General features: G+C 40.1%; 1 protein-coding gene across 2 annotated transcripts in view; it reads right to left on the minus strand.

The window, feature by feature from the left end:
• MBTPS1 (membrane bound transcription factor peptidase, site 1) overlaps positions 1 to 21,376 on the minus strand; it is a 61,877-nt gene that overhangs the window by 23,263 nt on the left and 17,238 nt on the right. For both annotated transcript variants that reach the window (XM_072636177.1, XM_072636178.1), the window contains exons 5-14: positions 17,819 to 17,929; positions 17,310 to 17,419; positions 12,772 to 12,888; positions 11,941 to 12,008; positions 8,489 to 8,591; positions 7,116 to 7,267; positions 6,107 to 6,268; positions 4,212 to 4,356; positions 1,255 to 1,443; positions 567 to 739 (exon numbers count right to left, since the gene is read on the minus strand). In XM_072636177.1, coding sequence (XP_072492278.1) covers positions 567 to 739; positions 1,255 to 1,443; positions 4,212 to 4,356; positions 6,107 to 6,268; positions 7,116 to 7,267; positions 8,489 to 8,591; positions 11,941 to 12,008; positions 12,772 to 12,888; positions 17,310 to 17,419; positions 17,819 to 17,929 — 1,330 coding nt within the window. The remainder of the gene's footprint in view (positions 1 to 566; positions 740 to 1,254; positions 1,444 to 4,211; positions 4,357 to 6,106; positions 6,269 to 7,115; positions 7,268 to 8,488; positions 8,592 to 11,940; positions 12,009 to 12,771; positions 12,889 to 17,309; positions 17,420 to 17,818; positions 17,930 to 21,376) is intronic.

Consider the following 21,376-nt stretch of genomic DNA (forward strand, 5'->3'; position numbering starts at 1 on the left):
GGTTTACTGTCTGTACTCAGAGACCTTTTCTCATTCAGAACTTTCCATTTCCCAGATTCCAAAAAACATTTTTCTAACAAAACACACATATTCTTTCTCCTCCTACCCTTTTCCTCTCCCCCTTCATTTTCCTTCCTTCTCTCTCTCCTTCCCTCTCCCCTCTACCTTTTCCCTTTCTCTCTGCTTTTTTTCTCCTTCTCTCTCTCTGCCTCTGTCTGCCTGAGTTTCTCCCTATTTTTGCTTTGAAAGAACAAAGAGTTGCCCACTGATGAAAGATATTCATATAAATTGCATGGACAGCTTTTAAATGGCAGGAAGTAACACCAGTTTCTCCCTCTCTCCTACCACCAAGCTGAGGATTCCACTTAAAACAGCACAAGAGCTGACAAAAGAAATGTAATCTGAGATCCTGTGTGACACCCCCAATCTATGTCAGTCCTAACCACTGGGACAGCCAGGATATGTCACCTCTTGAAGTCAGAACAGTAACTACAGAAAATAAAGCAGATTACAGGACTGGAGTCAGTAAGACCCTCCACCTGTGCTTCTACTTGGCAGACACCTACCAGTCCAAGGGGTCATTTTTCATTCTCAGATTATCCCTGGGGAAGTATCCTGGTGGATAGCGGAGATTGTGATACTGATCCCAGAGGACTCTCTTGCTTCGGGGAGGAGTAGGAATGATCTTCACCTTAATTGGCAGCTTCACTGTTGATACCTGCTCTGCACCATTTTTAGACTGAAAAGAGAAAGAAGCCTAAGATAACCTTTTCCAAGAAGAGAGAATGAAATTTTACTGGTTATAACAGTTATAACTCAGTGGAACTTCACTGTGATTTTCCAATTTAACCCCAAAATTCTGAAGACAGTGTCCAACACAACTCAAACCAGAGCACTTGGGTCATTGCTCTAGTTAATTCCATGGAAAACACTTTGCACTCAGGGCTTGGACTTTATGTTTAATTTAACATATCTGCAGCCCCATCATAGTTAGGGATAGGCTGAAAAAAAGTCATTATAGGGCAGCTTACTACTTGTCAATTTAACTTTCTAAAGTTATGTAAAATTTTCTAAAGCTCTAGAAACCTTCAAGTCTCAAATTCCATGGCCTACAAGCCCAGTTATGTCTATTCCATTTTAAATCCACCACTTAGACATTACTCTGCCTTGCCATTTTCAATCAGGAAAATATAAAAAATTTTTTTAAGAATCCTCACCCCTTTTAGGATGAACTATTAAGTGTCTAAAACTTACCTCAATATCTGCAGGGGAGGATACTGTGATCATGACATGGCCCTGGGCGATGCCTTCCCAAGAGGCTGCTTTCTTTGTTACAGAAATGGAGATGGCGAGATACCCCGACCAAGGCCACAGCACTGAGGAGTAGGCAAAGGCAACTTCAATATTATCTCCATTCTGTGGTAAATAGGGTTGCCAATCAGGCTGGAGAATGGAAGAGAAAGAATAATGGTTAAGGTGAAGTTCTTAAGGGGAACATTTTACACACAGATAGGTGAAATGAACTCAAATTCCTAACTTAACTAAAAAAATCCACCCTCTGATTTTTCCTTTTTCAGGGAAGATCAGAGGGAAAACTGATACCTTTTAAAAATTAAGAGGATCTGAAAATTGGTGACACAGGATCTATTCCTAGGCTGGTGGCAATCTCACACCAAGACAGCTCCTCATGGTACCCAGCAGGGTCCTGTGACACATTACCAACTAGAAAGGCCTAAAGATTAGCACATGGGCTATCTTCAGATAACTCAGGGAAAGATTCTTCAGCATGTAACTATTCTTATTTTTTCTGAAGAGGAGGGGGGAAGCTCTACTTGTATAGGAAGGAAGGAAACAAGCATTTGTTAATGCCTACTACATGCCAGAAAGTTTGCCAAAAACTGTATAAACATTCTTTCATTTGATCCAGGGAGGTAGGAAACTGAGGCAATCAGTGTTTAAGTGCCTTGTCCAAGGTCATACAACTAGTAAGTGTCTAAGGCCTCATTTGAATTCAGATCTTCCTGACTTCAGAACCAGCGCTCTATCCACTGGGCCACCCAGCTGTAATGGGCTTTTGAAAATAATGAAGATATCTAAGTTTAACACACTGCTCTTTGATTCCCATAAAAGTCTACAGGGAAACAGCAAAGGAAGAACACGAGGGAAAGAACTTGGGGAAAGATGAATTAACTTTAATTTGACCCTATTTTTTTCCTTCTTAAAAAAAGACTTTTATACTTTTTTTTTCCAGTTGTCACATATTTGTTCTCTTTCCCTCTCACCTCCTCAGCCCATTCTCCCTTGAAAAGAAAAAAGGCAAAAAAAAATCCTTGAAACATCAGAACAGCCAAGAAAAACAAATTCCTGCATTGGCCATGTCCAAAAAATGTATATCTTATTCTACATTCTGAGTCCATCTCCTCTATGTCAACATGGATCCTTTGGAACTGGTGGAATTAATCATTAATCAGTGTTTATGTTTTTCCAAGTTGTTTGTCTTTACAAACAAGTTATTATATAGATTATTATATAAATTGTTCTCTGGCTTCTGCTTACTTCTCTCTGCATCAGTTCATACAAGTCTTCCCAGTTTTCTCTGAAATTGTCCTTTCATCATTTCTTACAGCACAACAATATTACATCATACTCACATATCATAATTTGTGCAGCCTTTCCCAAGTGATGGGCTCTGTTCTTTGTCACTATAAAAAAAGGGCCACTACAAACATTTTTTGTACATATAGATCCTTTTCCTCTGTCTTTGATCTCTTTGGGGTCATAGTTATAGAAGAAATACTGCCAGGTCAAAGGATATATATACACAGTGGTGATCTGGAGGCACACTTGCAAACGGCTCCCCAGAAAAGCTGAACAAATCCACCATTCAAGCTACAGCAGCATTAGCGGGCCCATTTTCCCATGCCCCCTTCAACCTTTGTCATTTTATGTTTTTGTCATCTTTGACAGTCTGACAGGTATCAGGTTGAACTACATCATTGCTTTAATTTTTATTTCTCTAATTATTAGTGATTTGGAGCATTCTTTCATATGCCTGTTCATAGCTTGAATACCTTCTTCAGAAAACTGCCTGTTCAAAGCTTATTGCCCATTTATCAATTGGCAAAGGGTTTTTACTCTTATAATGAACTGACTTTTATCTTGGAAACGAAAGACCTCTATTGGAAAAATTTATTGTAAAAATTCTCTCAGTACAGTTATTTCCTTCTAATTTTAGCTATGTTAGTTTTGCTTGTAGGAAAGTTTCTAATTTTATGTAATCAAAGTTGCCCATTTTAATCTTTTGTATTCCTCCTCACTATCCCTGGGATGGTCATGAATTCTTCCCTTATTCACAGATAGGAAAGGACATCTTCCCTTAATCCTCTGATTTGTTTACAATGTGACCTTTTATATCCAAGTGAAACATCCTGGTGGAGTTTATCTTGTTGCATGATGTGAGATGCTTGGGTGATTAGACTTTTGAATGTTTTCCTCCTCATGCTTAATTTCATTTTTCTAACATGCTTTTTACTCTTCTGAGAATAGTTAAGGACCTATAACTGGAGAGTGTCTTTATGAATTAAGAGATGATCTTCAAGAGCTGCTATGACCAACAGTTTCATAAGCCTTCAGTCAACCTCTTCATAATGAGCTTCTCAGACTCAGTCAGGCTGATCCTCGTGTCATGGACAAACAGCCCTTTGCCAAGTACAGGCACCAGGTGGGAACAAGCTTGAACACAGCTGGTATGGCCAGTGAGAGCCTAAAGTCACTGACATGCCAAAGTGAACCAGTGAGGTATCAGTGCTGACTACCTAGAATACATTCATCAAACGGCCAAGACTTGGAACAGCCAATCAAGAAAAGATTACGAAGGGCATACCATGTTCATGCGCCTGAACTGAGTCCTGGGGGTAGAGAGATGAAAAGGGTCTGTCCTTGCCGTTACAATCTAATTGAGGAAATGGCAGATGTGTGCATTTGGGAGCAGTTGGACAGCAGTGAAAAGCATTACATGCTCCTGCTATTGGATTGTAACAATGGAAAGCAGAGTATGATTCACTGAATCAAGCATAAAGCCCACAATTATCAGGAAAGAGCACTAATAGCTTGTTAGTACTCTTACCAAGAATTAAACCCCATCAGCAGAACCTAATTCACACAGCTGCTTGGTAGATCAAGTCACAGTCAAAACAGAGAAAGGAACTTACCTTGTCTACAATCCTCCCAGTGACACCCATTCCATTAAGGATGGTGACATTGACTATGGTTGGCATCCCTCCATAGTAGATGGGCTGGGAGCAGTAAGGCCACATGTATGGGCACTCAGTCAGGTCTATGTAGCTGGGACTCAGACTGAAAACAAACAACACACTATTAAGATTTGAGACAAATGAGAAGTCCAAAAGACACAGTTTCTGGGCAATTAATAATCAATTTATTCGTTCTGGCTAGCAAATAATGAATTGAGGTCAGTGGTTTTCTCGAAAACCAAAGATGAACCTTGGAGACCATTGAACAGTTAAATACCTTTGGAAAAGGGGTTGTCTGTGATGGATAAAAATCAACTCATGACTAGTTAACAATTAATGAAAGATTATAGATTATTAGATTGAATATTATAACAGAGGTGGACTTATTCTAATGAACAACTGGGTGATGTTACAGTGATCATGTCATTACTCTTAGATCATCCTGCCTCCAGCAATCTATACAAAAGAATCTATTTTCCACCCAGTCAATGAACAATGGTGGATAAGAATTCCACCTAGTTACAATGGGCTAAGTGGGGTGAATTCTTTGGGCAAGATCAGAAACATCCTAAAGAGTCTGGGCTTTGAATGAAGAGAAGTGGAACAACAACAACAAAAAAAACCAAAACACACAAAAAACCCAAACTTTGGGTCCATGTAGAAAACTAGTTATTAATGTACTAAGAAAACAATCATTCTTTTCATTTGACAGAAGGGGTCAGGGAGTTCTAGTTCCATGATCTCATGGCATATAGCATTCCTAGGCTAGACATATCCTCCACTGTGGCAGACTAGCAATGCTAGTAACTCAGAGTTGTAGAAAGTACATGATTTGCCAGGATGTGTTAGCAGGTAAACCGGATCTTCCTGACTCCACACTGACCACACTGCCTCCTCACCCATACTTTCCAGTTTCCTCCCTTCAAAACTCAGCTGCTTGAGGGCAGCTTGCATCCCAAGCACTTAGCAGAGTGCCCAGCACACGTTTAAGTGTCTAATGAGTGCTCACTGACTATTAAGAGTTTAAAAAAAAAACAAAACACAGAAAGGAAAACAAATGAACACTGTTTGTATTTCTTTTTTTTTTTTTTTAAGGCAATCAAGGTTAAGTGATTTGGCCAAGGTCACATAGTTATTGTGTCTCAGGCCAGATCTGAACTCAAGTCCTCCTGATTCAGGGTTGGTACTCTATGCACTATGGCCACACCTAGCTGCCACCCCCTTCATTTCCTTTTTAACTTTCAGAATGAATCAATGACTTATCTACCATCATTTCTAAACAGCACCCATGAAAGCTAACCCATATAACTTAAAAGGCAACTATGAGGTGGCCTTACCTTCACTACTGACAGAATCAAAGTACCACCTCACAAATTCTTGAAAATAAATGAAGCTTTTGTAAAAAGTTACACCTACTCTCCCAAGATTGATCAAAAATATTCTTTTACTAGACCATTTTGACAAAAGTTAACTGTTCTAAATAAAAAAAGGTTTAGAAACAATGAGTACACTTGTACTCCCTGCAAAAGAATTCACTTTAAAATAGTAGTATATAAAAAAATCACTATTTTTAAACCACTTAAATTTCAAAAATAAAACCAACTATTTATTCACATACAGTAAAAGTTGCCTGTCACCCACTGCCTTTTAATCATCAGCTCCAAAGTTTCTTGAGTGTCTAAGATGTCATCTGATCACAAATATTGGGGGGTAGAGTGTGAAAGAGAAAGAGAGACAGTGTGAGTGTGTGTGTGTGTGTGTGTGTGTGTGTGTGTGTGTTGTGTATGTACAACAAAAAAAGACATACTGTCCATCATCCACACATGCTTAATTTTGGAAGAAGGGAAACCAACCTTGCCTGTGGTTTATAGCTATTGAGGATCTGATAAGCTCTCAGAAGGTCCAGTTTGCCATGTCCCTGCTCAAACATATTGACCCCAGGAAGGCGTCGTGCTGATGCAATCAAGGCCTGCTTCATACTTGCTGGATTCACCATTTCACGCTTCTGGACAGTACTGGAAAATCACATACATATTCACTTACTGTTTTCTCTCAGTGGAAAAACTACAATCAGACTTGTCCTACTTAGCCCAAGTAAGCAAATCTGTGATAAACAGCTGGATCTTAAGATCCTAAGAGCCTAGCAGATATTTCTTGGGCCCTAAATCTAAGTGGAGTGTGCCTGGAACCTTGGAAACAGCTGACAACTTTCTGTTCAATGCAAAAGTACTTAAGTGTAGCACAACCAATAAGACCACACTCTCCTCTAAGAAATTCAAGTGTCTGAACATCTAAATGTTCTAACTTGATAATGATCAGTGACTCAGCTGGGTGGGGGCTCAAAATCAAATGGCACTGAAAGTGAACTGTCTTTTATCCTTCCACAGCTCTAAATATTACCTAAAGAGCACCTGTATGGAGAAGAGAAGTTAGAGTGCCACAGTTTAAAAGCTTATGATTCTACAAGACTAGGAAAGTCTCTCAAAACAAACAAAAAAGAAAACTCTACAAATAAATAAGTATAACAGGCACCCCTGACATGCTCCTACATCTCAGAAATGGGTGTGAAACACAAACTTATGACCAATCAATCCTCCCTTTGGTCAAATGCCTCCTGCCGATTGCTGACCCATCCAATCTTAAGATTAGGAAACAAAACTCCAAGAACAGGAGGGAAGCAGAAAGAGAATTGTCTTCGTCTAATTCTCTACCTAACGTATATCTTTCTGGACATATTTACAAAGTTCACCTTGGTCTGTCGGCACCTAGCTTTTTTTCTGGGCAGGGGGGGAGGCGCTAATGCTGAATCATTCATAGGGCATTATCAACTTATTTCAGAATTTTTATTCCACTGATACTCACCTCACGAGCAAAGTGACAGCACCTGCTACCACTGGGGAGGCAACACTTGTTCCTGAGAGAGATCGGCAGCCACCCTTTACACCAGAGCCTCTCACTCCAGAACCATAAGTGACAATGTCTGGTTTCACTCGACCATAACCTCCTGGGAGTTCCTGTGAATTAAAAAAATAAAATAAAAAGAATTTCTCATCCACCTATCACAACTATACACTGGCACAACAGATAAATGATCACTCCCTAAATGGACACCAATTGAGCATAGATTGAGAACTGGAAAAGGAGCTTAAAAGTCCCCTATTCCTGCTCCTTAATGTTACGGGTGATGAAAAATAAGCCCAGAGCAGCTCCAGACCTGTCCAAGGGGACAGGGCAGTGTGCAGCACACCCCTGTCTTGTGGGTAACAGCACTCCAAGTTTGCTCTTTTGGCACTTTTCTTTTGGATATATTGGGGGTAGGAGAAGTCGAACCCTGTGATTTCACTGGTATGGGGAACTCCTAGTGTGGAAATTCTTGATGTAGAATGGCAACTCATATGTAACTTAAGAGTCCTTAAAGAGTTTGCTTGGAGGCAATGAGAGATTAAGTGACCCACCTATGATCACAAAGAGTCAGGGGCAGTACCTGAGCCTAGTTCTCTCTGACCCCAAGTCTAGCTCTCTCTGTACTATGCCATCACTGACTTTCCTGATCATATTCAAATTCTTGTCACAAGGATCTGTAGAGATCTTTATCACCTATGATGAATTATTAACTCAAGGAAGGAGACCAAGTCACATTTCCCCTAGTGTCTGGCACACTGCTCTGCATGGGGTTCTCCCCGCCCTCCAACCCCAGCAGATTCCTGATAAATGTGCCCTGAATGAAGCGTGGCCTGACTGAGCTCCTCTACAGATGATGAGCATCACTCCAACTATTCTAACACAACAACAAGCTTTTGCTGTTGTTACATATTACTGAGCTTACATATGCTACATGTTATATATTACTGAGCTCTGTGAGTTGCCCCAATTCACATGGCCTTCTACTTACATCTCACCTCTTTAGAGTTTCTTTTACCCTTGAGCAAGCACACCCTTCTGCTCCCATTTGCAGATCAATGTTAACACCATTCCACCCAACGGTAAAGAGAGCACTCCACTTTCAGTCACGAGTGCATCCATGAGTCAAGCCAATAAGCCTGCTGTCTTCTTTTCAGCAGACAGCAGTAACCTTTTGACTTCAAACCCAGGGAAAAAATGGTCTACCTGTTGCCCTGGCTCTGGAATATGGGCTCTGCCTCCTACTTGTCTACTTAAACCTATCAAGAAGCTCCAAGGCTCTCAAGCAACATGAACAGTTTTTCAAATGATACTCAAAATAAAAAAAGGCTTACCCAGGTAGTCATCCCCCTGGATGAAAAGCGAGCTATATTATCTTCAAAGTCAATTCCGCCTACTCCTATCACATCCATCTGATCAGCAGGGTTATTGAGAGTGCTAAATTGTGACACAAAAACAAGTAAGGAGGAGAGACAAAAACAGCCATGAATAATCTCAGTAACAGCAAGTTCCAATCTAAAATGTCTAATGTTTCGCCGCATTCATTCTGTGACACCCTCTCCACCTCTGATGGATCGCTGCCTGTAAACACATCCTTTCATGTCCCAAGCACACCACCCTCATCCCCCTCCTAGGCTGTGCTCTTGTTCTCAGCAAGAATGCCCCCCCTTGTTCCCCTCCACCTTCTGCCTCTCCCACACCAGCCCAACCCTAACCTCCCCCACCTCTGAACTGTACAACCTGTCCGAATCACCCTGTCTGCATCATCTGCTGTGCATTTTTATTTGCTTTTCAACTAACTTTTCCTCCTTGTTTCCCTCACGGCAAGAACAGAGAAAGTGCTCAAGAGTTATCAGGATTTATGTCAGTGGACTCACCACACACAGCAGGGTGTCAAACTCAAAGAGAAATGGGGCCACAATTCCATACATAAGGATCCTGCAGGTCACACTGACTTAGTTTTAAAATGTCATGTTATCTATGTTTTTTTTATTTTTATTTTGTTAAACATTTCCCAATTATATTTTAATATGATTCAAGTCACACTGGGAACGCTGTACCATGTGTGACCCCTTTGTTCCACAGCAAACTGTGAGGCTGAAGAGCATTGATTATTCACTTCTAAGACATCCTGAACTACTAAGAGCAAAGATTCTATAAGTCAGTCATGTCATCTCTTTCCAATTCAATACTGACACCCAAACAAGCTAAAAAAAAATGCAACAAAACCTCAGACTGTGGAACTGAATGTACAAAAAAGAGATAAAAGTACCCAATACTTGGCTCTAACAGTCTGGCAATAGGGCAAAAGTTGTGAAATGGACAGTAAACTTCCATTTCTACACCTTGCTATCAAAAAAGTAGTCTCATAACAGTGACAAAACCCATAATTCAATCTATATGACATAAAAATATCAGCATTTCTGGCACTAATTTTAAGAAAGTATTTCAAATCTATACTGACTGTTTACTAAAATAAAATCCTACAAAGAGTCTTCATATAGAAGAGACTACTTAACTATTTACTGTTAAACATGCTAACAGATCTTTACCAGAGCTTTCCTTAGTAGTAACCACTATAATCATGATAATTAATAGCAATATTAATTCTCTATACACATAAAAGAATGTATAAAGCACTTTGAGGTTTTCAATGCACTTTACAAACGTTACCTAATTTTATCCTCATCACAACCCTGGGAGGCAGGTGGTAGAACTATCTCCATTTAACACATGGAAAAACTGAGGCAGACAGAGGGCAAGTAATTGGCCCACAGCTAGGAAGTGTCAGAAGCTGGATTGGAACTTGGGTCTTCCAGGTTCCACTATACCATGTAACTGCCAGTAGTACTGTACTAACCAAAGTACTTAGTGAATACTTGCCATCTGCCCAGAAGATAAACATAAGAGATGAACCTTGCATTCAAGGAGTTTTTTTCCTCACTCTTAACTAGACAGTAAGACACATGAAATACAAATGAACTTAATAAGGGGTTAAATGGCATGGTCTTCCATTAAAGTTCATCATGGATCATGGCATGAAGATCTTCTCATCTGAAAAACCATACCAGTGAAACACAAGCTCTGGCAGATCCTACAACAAAATTGAAGAGCCTTCAGGTATGGGCCTGGCAATGGATGGACTGACCAAGGAATAGTCTAGCTAAGTTTGAAGCCGTTTGTCACTAAAAAGCAAACAAAAAATTGACAATTTTTCTGGATGTATCAATTCACAAAAACTAAAAAACTGCTAAGGAATTGCAATTTGCATGAGAGGAGAGACTGAATCGTGTATCCTGGAAGTAAAAATTGTGTACTATCAGCAATATAAATAGGAACAAAATACAAAATAGAATTCAGAGAAAGGTAAGATCAGTATAATCCAGAAGAACTGAGGAAGAGTTAGTATAGACAACAGCACATGAGATAGACCCAGAAGAAGGGAGAGAATATGAATAAACAGACCAGGAGGGAGAGCAATTGCGAAAGACAGGTTAGATGAGTAGAAGACATAGTAGGTAAGGATCCTTTTGAAGGCACCACCCAAAGCAAGTCCAGCTGACACCTGATCTCAGTTTTGAATGAAGAAAGAACTAAGGGAAAAAAAGGTCTTCATGTTTCTCTCCTTGCCTTTCCCCACTAGGACCATGTAACTAAGGATGCAGACTTGGGCTACCACTTTACAGTCTACCAGGAAACCATACTTACACATTCAAGGTCCAAGGTACCCTAACAGTGAACTAAGAGCAGAAAGCAAAGATTATGGGGCAAAGTGGAGGTTGTGGGATCCACTGAAAGTATTTTTACAGAGCACTTATAGTAAAAACACAAAGGAAGCACATGATTTTACTCAAAGACAATTCAGAACATTCAAAGAAAGGGTTCCTTAGAACTTTCTACAAAGAAGAGGGTCTTTCTCTAGGACTGACTACAGAAGGAGGCCTTTGCTTCAGCAATGAGTGTAATGTGACTAAAAACACTACAAGCAGCTCCCTCCTTTCTGGCTCTTCAAAGCCAAACCAAACAAGTCATTAGTTTCTATCCAAGTTTCTCCTGCCCTGAGGCCACCACCTCTGCTAATCCTTCTGCTTGGAATGACCCTCACAACTTCTATTTCTAACCCCATGGCCTCAGTGCACCCCTTTTTCACCTCAGCCCCACCAAAGCCTCCATCTCCAGACTCAAGTCCACCCCACCTAATCCCTCCTGCCTTCTCAAGTCACGTTGACCAACCAGCTCTTTCCTTTCCTCTTCATACAGTTGGACAGCTTATATCATTTTTACATTGGGACCTCATGTTACTTCGTTACAAAGGGAAATTCAAGAAATGGAGCACCTGTCTTTGAATGGCACGCAAGACGATCTCCTTAAAAGGTTTTCTCATGATATGGACTCTTGGAAATACGAATGTATACATAGCTCATAGGATTTAATTGCTGGAAGGGACCTTAGAAATCATGAACTCGAACCCATAATTCATATTAATCTTTGAGAAAACAGAGACCTAGAAAGGTGAAGGAAACTGCCTCAAGCCCCCAGATATTCATTCAGTGGCAGTTAGGGTCTGAGCCAAAATCTACTTACTCTATCTATCTAAATCTGGCATGTTTTCAAAACATGCAGTTATTGAACCAAATGGAATATAACACAGGGAAGGAGTCCTTTTCTACTAAATAAGAGCCTCTGAATTTGAATGACAACATAAATCACCATTATCTGCAAAGACAAAACATCAGCAACAGTAATTTCTGAGAGAGAAGTCACTATACTTTTTTAAGCTGCTTACCCATAGAGTGGACCATCATTGCCAATAGCAGAAACCATGATTACATTGTTAGCTGTCAATTCCCATACCTAAAAAGCCAAAAAAAGCATTGAGTATTGAATTATACCTTTTTAAATAACTGTGTAATTTTCTAGAGAATAATAGGCCTAAAGACACTTCCTAAAGAGAAGGATTTTCTCAAAGAGACTACTGAGAATAAAAATAAGCCAATTACCAGATCATACTGGTTTGCATGTTAGTGCATACACAAAATACAATCAAAGAGAAGCCCTTCCCAATGGGAACCAGACAACAAACAATGGCTTCTACCCACTGCAGTTTATAAGTGTTTTCTCTGCCATTCTGTAGGTTGTGAAGTCAAAGTACCACTACTCTCAGCAGATGGATGAAGAAGGTGAGACAAGGAGAGGGCACCCCGACAGGAAGGAGAGAATCAAGAACATAGACGGAATCCTTCTGAAAGGCTCCCAAGTTCAATATGTGCTCCTTTCCCGTGAAGCCCAAGGCTGCCTCTCCAGTTACAATCTCAGGAAAATGCACTGGGAATTTGTTTTAAGGAAGGAAGGAAGGGAGCATTTTAACAAAATGCTATGAACTTTTCCTGAACCATTATTTCCCTTGCTTCTAAAACGTAGAATATATTGAATCCATTATCCTTCTTCACAAAGCCACACTAATAATCTGTTGAAAACCATGCACTACTCCAGAAACGAACTACCCAAACACAGCAGTAAGCAGTAGTTCGTTTCTGGAGTAGTGCATGGTTTTCAACAGACCAGCAGGAATCATAGTCTAAATGCAATTTCCACTGTCAGTAGTTTTTCTACAAACCTTGTCAACAAAAGGGTGATCCATGAAGTCTGGGCCACCAATGCTGAGATTTAGCACATCAATTTTCTTTAAAATAGCATAGTTGAAAGCATCCAAAAACCAAGATGTATAAGAAACCTAGTTAATTGAAAAACAATCTGTTATATTATTTCAGTAAGGCCTCTCACAAAGTTTTAAACAAAATGCAAAACCTGGAATCTCAGAAACATGATGTAAAATCACCAACCTTTACCTATTTTAAAATAGTTTCACTTTCTGGAATAAAGCAAATTCCTAAATTAAGTATAAGTAAAATTAAGTATATAAGACAATCATTTACCCATTACTTTCTGTTATGAAAAAAGAGGTGTTCGTAGGTAATGTAATTTTGGCTTCACTCCCTCCCAAAAATAGTAAGAAACTATTGCAAACTTGAGGACATTTATTTTAGAAGATTTATTACATAATGAAAGATAAAACAACAATTAGACTACCACATGTAAGGGCTCCATGACTGCAAGTATATAGTCACTCTTCAACAAGGCAGAGTACATTTACACTTTAGTAGATGGCACCATCAGTTTCTGTGGCTAAAGATACTATCACTTGGTCATGGCCAACCCTTTGGGAAGGGACTGGTTTCTCTGCATCTGCTAAGCCTAGACCTCAGACCTGCACATTCTGTGGCAGAGTTTTTGAGAATCCAAATGACCTCCATCTTAGAAGGAAGTCTCAGACATAGACAATCAGAATACTAAACACTTGAACAATGTCCTCAAACTTAAAAAACTGAACGGTAATTCCTTAGAGCTAAATTCTAAAGGAGCAGAAAGTGGAGCTTTGTCCTATGAATTGCCAGGTTAATCCATTATATTCTATCCTAAGGTGAATATTCACAGTGAAAACCTCACAATAGAAGCAGTCCTTCTGAAAGGGTTTACCTTGACAGATGCCTCAAGCTAAGCTTTAACGAACAACGTCATGTTCAGTATTGGGATCATTCAAAAAAATATTTTCATGACAACACTTGTGAAAAACAACATGATATAGTGGCACAGAAGGCAAGTCATAGAGACAAGAAGACCTGGATTCAAGTCCTGCCTCTATCATCAACTAGCTAACCAGGCTCTCTCAACACCCTGGGCAGCTCCTAGAGACTAGAAATGACAGGTGAGCTGTTATTCTACCTTAGTGGAAGGAGTGTCCTCAAGACCTCGACCTATTTAAGTAAGAGGAGGGAGGAGGCAGGAGGAACAGGGGAGACAGGGAAGTTAAGAGGGGAGGCTGTGATGTGGCTCTCCACATAGCGGCTCTCTTAATGTAGGAATACATTACTTTAAATATCATCAATTGATTTTTATTTTATTTCAAAGACTCAAACCAAGAATGAGTATGAGTCACTCTGCCATTTGCCTATTAAGAATGGTTTTTACAAGTTGTTTTGAAACTGGTGCCTTCTTATCATTCCTCCCTTCCCCTTTAATTTGGAGATGTACTTGCAAGAGCAGGAAACTTCCCAAGTTTGAGATATGCCACTGAAAATTTGGTCATTTTTCTACTGAATCTTAAAGATTTAGTTTTTTACACCAGCATATTACAATTGTGATTTTTAAATCTTTAAATGCTTTTCATTTCATGAAGACTTTTTAAAAGCACTAACCTAACTTTAAAGACACTATACCTCACACATCTGACTTTTGGGTGTCCCTTTAAAATTTATGAAACAGCATCCTTAGATAAGTAATGCCAGCATTATAACAGTCATTTTACAGATGGAAACAGAGGCTCTCTGAGTTGAAATGACTCGACCCTGGCCCCAAGGTTTGGTCACTGCATCACACCACCTTCTCTACAGAAAGACAACAGTTTTAGTGTACATTCCAGATCAAAAGATGGTTTCATAGAATGGGAACTCTAAGTTCTATTTAGAAACAATATAGTCATATACCCCCTTCAGAACTATTTTATAAACTTTATCTGCTAAACTAGCTTACTTTAAAGCACTATTTAAATGCCAGTTATTATTATATCATATATGTATATGTCTCACATACACACAATATGTACAAATATATTTTGGTCTGGGACTTAGTCCTTGACAGCTGTGAAAAAGTTGGCTAGAACTTGAGCATGGGACAATCACTCCTTCATATAACCAAATATAATTAATTTCAGAGATAAAAGAACACTTAAAAAATATCTACTTTGACTTAAGTTTTTTAAAAGTCCAACCAGCAAAGTGAAATTCCTTTAAGTATGTGAGTTAATTGGAGGTTTTTATAAAGGCAAAATCAAGTTTTTAATAAGGATGATGTCTTCTGTAGGCTACAGAAAATTTTTCTGTTTTCAAAATTCATACATTCTAAGTTGGAAAACTGTCTGAGAACTGGAAAAAAATCTTATCTTCTTGTCTAGTTTAAGAATAAATAGAAAGAAAATGAAGACTGAGTTTACTGCATAACTTGCTATTTAAAATTCAGCTGAGCAGATTAAAACAGACTATTCCCACCACTCCCCCTCTCCCCCCAGTTTATTGAAGGATGAAACTATAAAGGTGGAACAATGTCTTCGAGATTATTTTTAAAACAAAAAGTCCTAACCTTTGTCCTGACCCTGCTTCCTTTACACTATATTTGGGTTGATAGCCATTCTGCTTTTCAGGCCCAGATTCTCTGCTCCAATCTTCCTCCTCATCCCGAAGACTCTGGGGGCCCCATCACCAGGCCACACCAAGAACCTGCCCCTCCCCCCCTTTCCCCTTCAGACTGCAAGTGCCTTAAGGGCAAGGCCCATCTTTTTATACTTGTATCCCCCAGTGGTAGCACAAACAGGTACTTCATAAATAATAACTGCCTACCTTGAAATCCTTAATCGCTTACAACCTGGCTTATTCCAGCATTGCCAAAAATCTTGGTGAAGTTCCATGGCCATCGCCCAGACTTAAATCTACCTGGATTCTCCTCTTGCTTCTTTCTGTACCACTGTTCTTTGGTCTTCCCTGTGTTGTCTCTCACTTTCCTCTGCTGGCTCATCTTCCATCTCCCACCCCTGTAAGCACAGGGACCTCACCCAGGCTCCATCTTCCTAGAGCTGAGGTCTGCCTACATCACTGCCAGCAGCTCCCTAACAGGCTGCAGGATCCAACAACAAATTCTCTTTCAGAGTCCTTCATAACCTTGTCTCCCTCCTACCTTTCCAGCCTTCTCACACCTTCCTCTCTCCCATGGATGCTGGGCTCCAGGGCCATAGGCCTCCTGGCAGTGCCACAAACAAGACCGTCTAGCTCCTCTCTGGCTAGACCGGAGCCTGGGGCTCTCTCCCTCTTCATCTCTACCTACTGGGTTCCCAGGCTTCCTCCAAGACCACCTTCTGCAAGAAGTCATTCTGGGTGCCCCTTAACACCAGACAATAATCCAATATCACCTCTGACTTATCTAGTCTTCATCGTCCTCGTACGTCCATATCTAGGCCAGCTGTACAGAGCTATCTGTGCACTGTCTCCCCCATTAGACTGTGGGCTCCTTGAGAACAGGGATTTTTTGTTTTTGCCTTTCTTTGGAGCCCCAGACTGGAACAGTGCCAGGCATGTAAAAGGTGTTTATTACTGATTTACAGACGTGACAAGTAGATCAGCATATAGAATTTATTATGTATCTAAATATTTTATGCAAGGTGCATAAAATAGATTCCCAGCTTCATATATGATCCTGGGGGGAGGGAGAGGGAACTGGCTCTACTTTATATTTGGATATGGTCACCTTAGCTTGTGTCTGTTGAGAATAAAAAAATTTTTAAAGGTAATTTTACCTCTCTTGTTTTACAAGTGATGAAGATACTGCCCCAGGCAATAAAATGACTTGTCCAAGTTGGCAAAGCTCATCAGTAGCAGAGTTTGGAACAAGGCCTTTCATCTCTTGATGCCCCTTCCTCAGGGCGATGGGGGCTCTACAGACCTAGTGGTGTTCCAGGCTGCCCCTCACAAGGGCCTTCCATCTCCCACTAAGGTTGTCAGTGACTTGTGTTCCCCTTTCACCTTCTCCCCTGGGAACAGCACTCACAACACTCAACCAGGAAAAGATCCAATTGTATGTACTTGTTTTGATTAAAAACATGTGTACTGTTTAATAAGAGCCCAAGAACAGGCGCTTGTTTAATCAGATGAGACGTTCTGAATGTCTGTTCTGGTGAAGGGAGCAGTCCTAACTGTGGAAGGCTGACTAGCCATGTCGATCTATTAAATCAGATGGAAATGATTTCATCTCACTAGTATCTATCTTAGAGTACTCATCCAGTTTTCATCTGCGACTATAAAATTACTTACCCGAGGGAAAAACAAAATTACTGCTTTATAATGTATATTCTGCACTTTATAAAAATAAAATGTAAATCTAAGTTATTAAGAATGTAGATGAGTTTAAAGAATATGGATAAGGATTTTCAGCAAGTAAGACAAACGTACCTTTAAAAATAGAAGATGTTAGATTTAATTCTTCCTGATTAGTAAGGTGTCACTTTGATTTAAATCAAATCTGACATATTTCACATCTCAAAATACCCACCTGATTATTGGTGAAGACCCTGAAGATATGTAACTCTGCATCAGGAGCAAATCCCTGGCATTCCCTCATGCTGGCTATCACGCCTGCGACAAAGGTGCCATGGCCCAAACCTGTTGCCCACAAGGAGAAATAAATCATACTTAAATAGAGTTGTTCATGTGCCCCCAAAACTCTGCCCCCAAACAACTATTCAGAAGCAAAGATTTCATTTCCAGGATTCATGAAAATGTGTCTAATGGTTCTGTCTTACACAAAGAATTCCCACCTTCTTTCCTCAAGACCCTACTTCCAAGTTTTCTTCATTTGGGAAAATCTCAGATGCCACAGAAGACAAGCTTAGGTCTGTGGTGAAGAATTATGGTATCAAGATACACAATTTTAACAGGAAAATCAGAGGATGGAAATGACTTTTATCACTTAGCACAGAATGGGGGTGGGGTAAGGGGAGGGGATGTGATATTTGAAAGCCTCCCACCTGCATTACTTTTAGGGTCTTTTGGATCACCTACCATCATCTAGTGTTCTCTCATTAGTCCAGTTGGTTCTCTCCTTGACATTTTTGAAGTGTGGATGTTTCTCACTCAGTCCAGTATCAAAAACAGCAACTCTTACACTAGCTCCTAATTCCAGAGATAAAATAAGATCATGTTTAGATAAATTTGCTTCTTGGTTATCTCCATATTTCTGAACAATGAGACAGAAAAACATGGTGGACCTAAATTACTAAGTAAAAAAGCCAGGATGGAACATCAGGGCTGTAGAAGCTGGGGTATTTAAAGAAGGAAAAAAAAAACGGGGCTGGTGTATTTTGTAGGAACTTGTTCACACAATTCTACCGTTCAAAGAAACTGTATGTGAGAACAAAGTGATGAATGATGCTGGTCGGTGCCAGATGGGGACCTTTGATTTCTGTGTGTGGATGCTCTTTTCATCCAGGAATGGCGGTCAAAGATGCTGTGGGGCCTGTGGAACCTGGACACTCTGTCTATCTGTGACAAGGCAGGTTTGAGGTCAGATTGTTGGGCACATTTTACACATGGCAGTTTGTCTGTAATGAACGTTGTGCCCAGAGTGAGTAGACACTGACTCTCTCATATGGCATTCTCTGAATCCTTCCGAAGTTCTAGAGACACACATCAGCTGTCACAAACCCTGGACAATATGACCCTTCTCAGGTGTTCAACAAGAATCTATTATAGAGGATAATCTCCATCTCAGGATACAGAAAACAGGTAGGCAATGCACCCAGTTCTAGAACAGCAAAATCACCTCATTCCAGATAGACCCACAAAGCCCCCTTGGCCACAGTCACCACAGTCATCTCCAGAAGGAGAAGTAATGGGTAGGGGGCATGCAAAACACAGAGAAGCCCACCTCGTGTAGCAAATGTACTATCCTGGTCCCCTCAGATTAGGTCAGGAGGACCCAAATGTCCGCAAGACAGCAAAGGAGGAACAAGGGGAAAGAAAAGTAGAACCAACAGCTGCTAAAAAAAAAAAAAAAAAAATGCTTGTGCCACAATCTGCCTAGAAGTCTAAGCAAAGCGCTGGGACAACTGCTTTCTACACCACAATAAAAGCCCAGCTACACAGGGCCGTCTGCTTCTTCTTCCTTTCTTCCTCACTCCTGACATGTTAAAATCAGCAAGATTCCATCTGGACGTAAATGGTGACGGGGACTCCCCACAAAGCACAATGTGTCCTCATCTTTGTCAGACATATCATGCTGGTTCTACAAGCCGAAAGAACCAAGAAAATATCCATCTAAGAGGTGGGTTTGATGGGAAAGAAGGAAGTAGTTTCTACCCTTCAAAGTAATCCAGAAAAAAAGTCATGCTGAGAGGGCTATTTCTGATGGATGTGATTAACGAGGCAATGACCTTAAGAAACACCACATTCAACTTCTATGAACTGATGCTGAGTGAAAGAAGCAGAACCAGGAGAACTTTGTACACAGCAACAACCACAGTGTGTGAGGAATTTTTCTGGTACTGAGTCCTTCACAGCAATGCAAGGACCTAAAAAATTCCCAGTGGCCTTGAGGCAAAACGCCTTCCACACCCAGAGAAAGAACTATGGAATTGGATCACAGAATGAAGCAGACCAATTTCTTTTGTATTATGTTTTGTTTTGTTTTATGGTTTCTCCCATTCATTTTAATTCTTCCATTCAACATGACTAAGGTGAAAATGCATTTCATAAGATTGTATGTGTAGAACCTATATAAGATTGCACACCCCTCTCAGGGAGGGAGTGGGGAGGAAGAAAGGAAGGTGGAGGAGGGGGAGGGAGGGGAAAAAAATCTAAGATATATGGAAGTGATTGCAGAACACTGAAAACAAATGAAATAATTTTTTAAAAAAATACCACATTCTAACTATAAGTCTGCAGTAACACTGCCTCCCTGATAGAGATGCAATGAATTCTTTTTGAATGAGAAATCGCCTAACATGATACTTTCACAGAACTCCTTGTCAATCTATACGTAATCAAAGTACTGGCCCTTCTAGTGTGATCTTTATAACCATCACTAGCCCTCATCATCTGTATGGTACTTCATGGTTTTCACAAATACTTTCTATATACTACAATATATTCTGTCTCATCTGATCCTCACAAGTATCCTGGGAGGTAGGAAGGGAAGGTATAATTATCCTCATTTTAGGGATGAAAAGATTATTTTATAGTGAGACAAGTGATTTGCCCAAGATAACATAGCCAATCACTGATAAAGGTGGGTCCCAGGCAAGCAATCTTTCTATTATACCACACTAAATTATTAAGAATTTGACAGAATAAAATGTGACGCTCACTTATAAAACAAAAAAAGTTGTTTTGGCTTCACATTGACACAACCCAAGTCAAAAATTATTGAAGCAGAAAAAATCAGCCAACCTTCATCCCCCTGTACAGATATGTCCTGCCAATTCTCATAACATCCTGACATAACAGGACAAGGAAGGGAAGGCATTTCATCCCCCACACCCCCCTCCCAGACATTGGTGATGCTCTGAGAACCAAGGAGCATCTCTGGCTCTATGTAATACAAGCTTCGGAGCACCTGGAACCATATTTTAAATCTGCTAGGGCTTGAAGTTCTTACTATTTAAAAGAACCCTAAGGTATTTAACATCTTTTTAAAACAAAAGTCACTTTTGCAAGGCAAATAATCTACTGGTTTATGTTTTCTAAGTTCAAATTATTAATATATCAGATTTTCTTAAAACAAAGAATACCCAACCCCTAAAGAGAAATAGGTACATTTGTGAAAAATTAGCAGTAGGCAGGAAGCCCTTCAAAACTAAGAAAATTATCATCCTTCATGTTTACTATCCTGAGTTACCCCCAGTCAGACATTTAACCCCACAAAAAAAATGAAGATCACTCCCCACCCTAACAAAGCTTCTCTTTTACACAGATATCCACAATATTTAATTGGTTTTATTCTTTCCACGTCTCTACCCCAACCCAAGCAATGGAAAATAGAAATATCCTCTGCCTTCTTGTTATAAAGAGGCATTGTAAGGGCTAAATGACTCCCTCTGAATCTCTCCCAGCACTTTTCCTATGTGCTTATCACATTCTAACCAGGAATGATACTTATTTGTGTCCCTGTTCATGTCTCCTACTAGATTCTAGGCTCCTTGTTAACCTTTTATTTGCCTTTGTATCCCCTGCAACCAGAACTACTGGACTCCTAAACTACTGGAATCAGGTTTTGTTAAGGGAGAGAGGCTGAAATGCCAGTCCATAGGATCCTCAGTTAAGCACTTGGGTAAGAAGGAACTGGGCTGTGGAGAAAGTACCTGGACTCTGTAACTCCCCATGTTGGAAACTAAAAGTCACTAAATCTTATCCTGAGATTTCTAAGTAGACAGTATAATGGCAATGGCCAAGAATGAGAAATCTGGGATAGAGCAGATTTAAAGGTACATATTAGATTTTCTACCTTCACCAAATTGACCTTTTAAGTTTTAGCAGGTACCCAACTGAATATATCCTGAAGTGCCATGTACACTATAAAATTGACCCAAAGGACTGCACTGGTGTGGCAGACTCAGGACATAG

This window comes from Notamacropus eugenii, chromosome 1, assembly GCF_028372415.1.
Source record: "Notamacropus eugenii isolate mMacEug1 chromosome 1, mMacEug1.pri_v2, whole genome shotgun sequence".
Classification (NCBI taxonomy): domain Eukaryota; kingdom Metazoa; phylum Chordata; class Mammalia; order Diprotodontia; family Macropodidae; genus Notamacropus; species Notamacropus eugenii.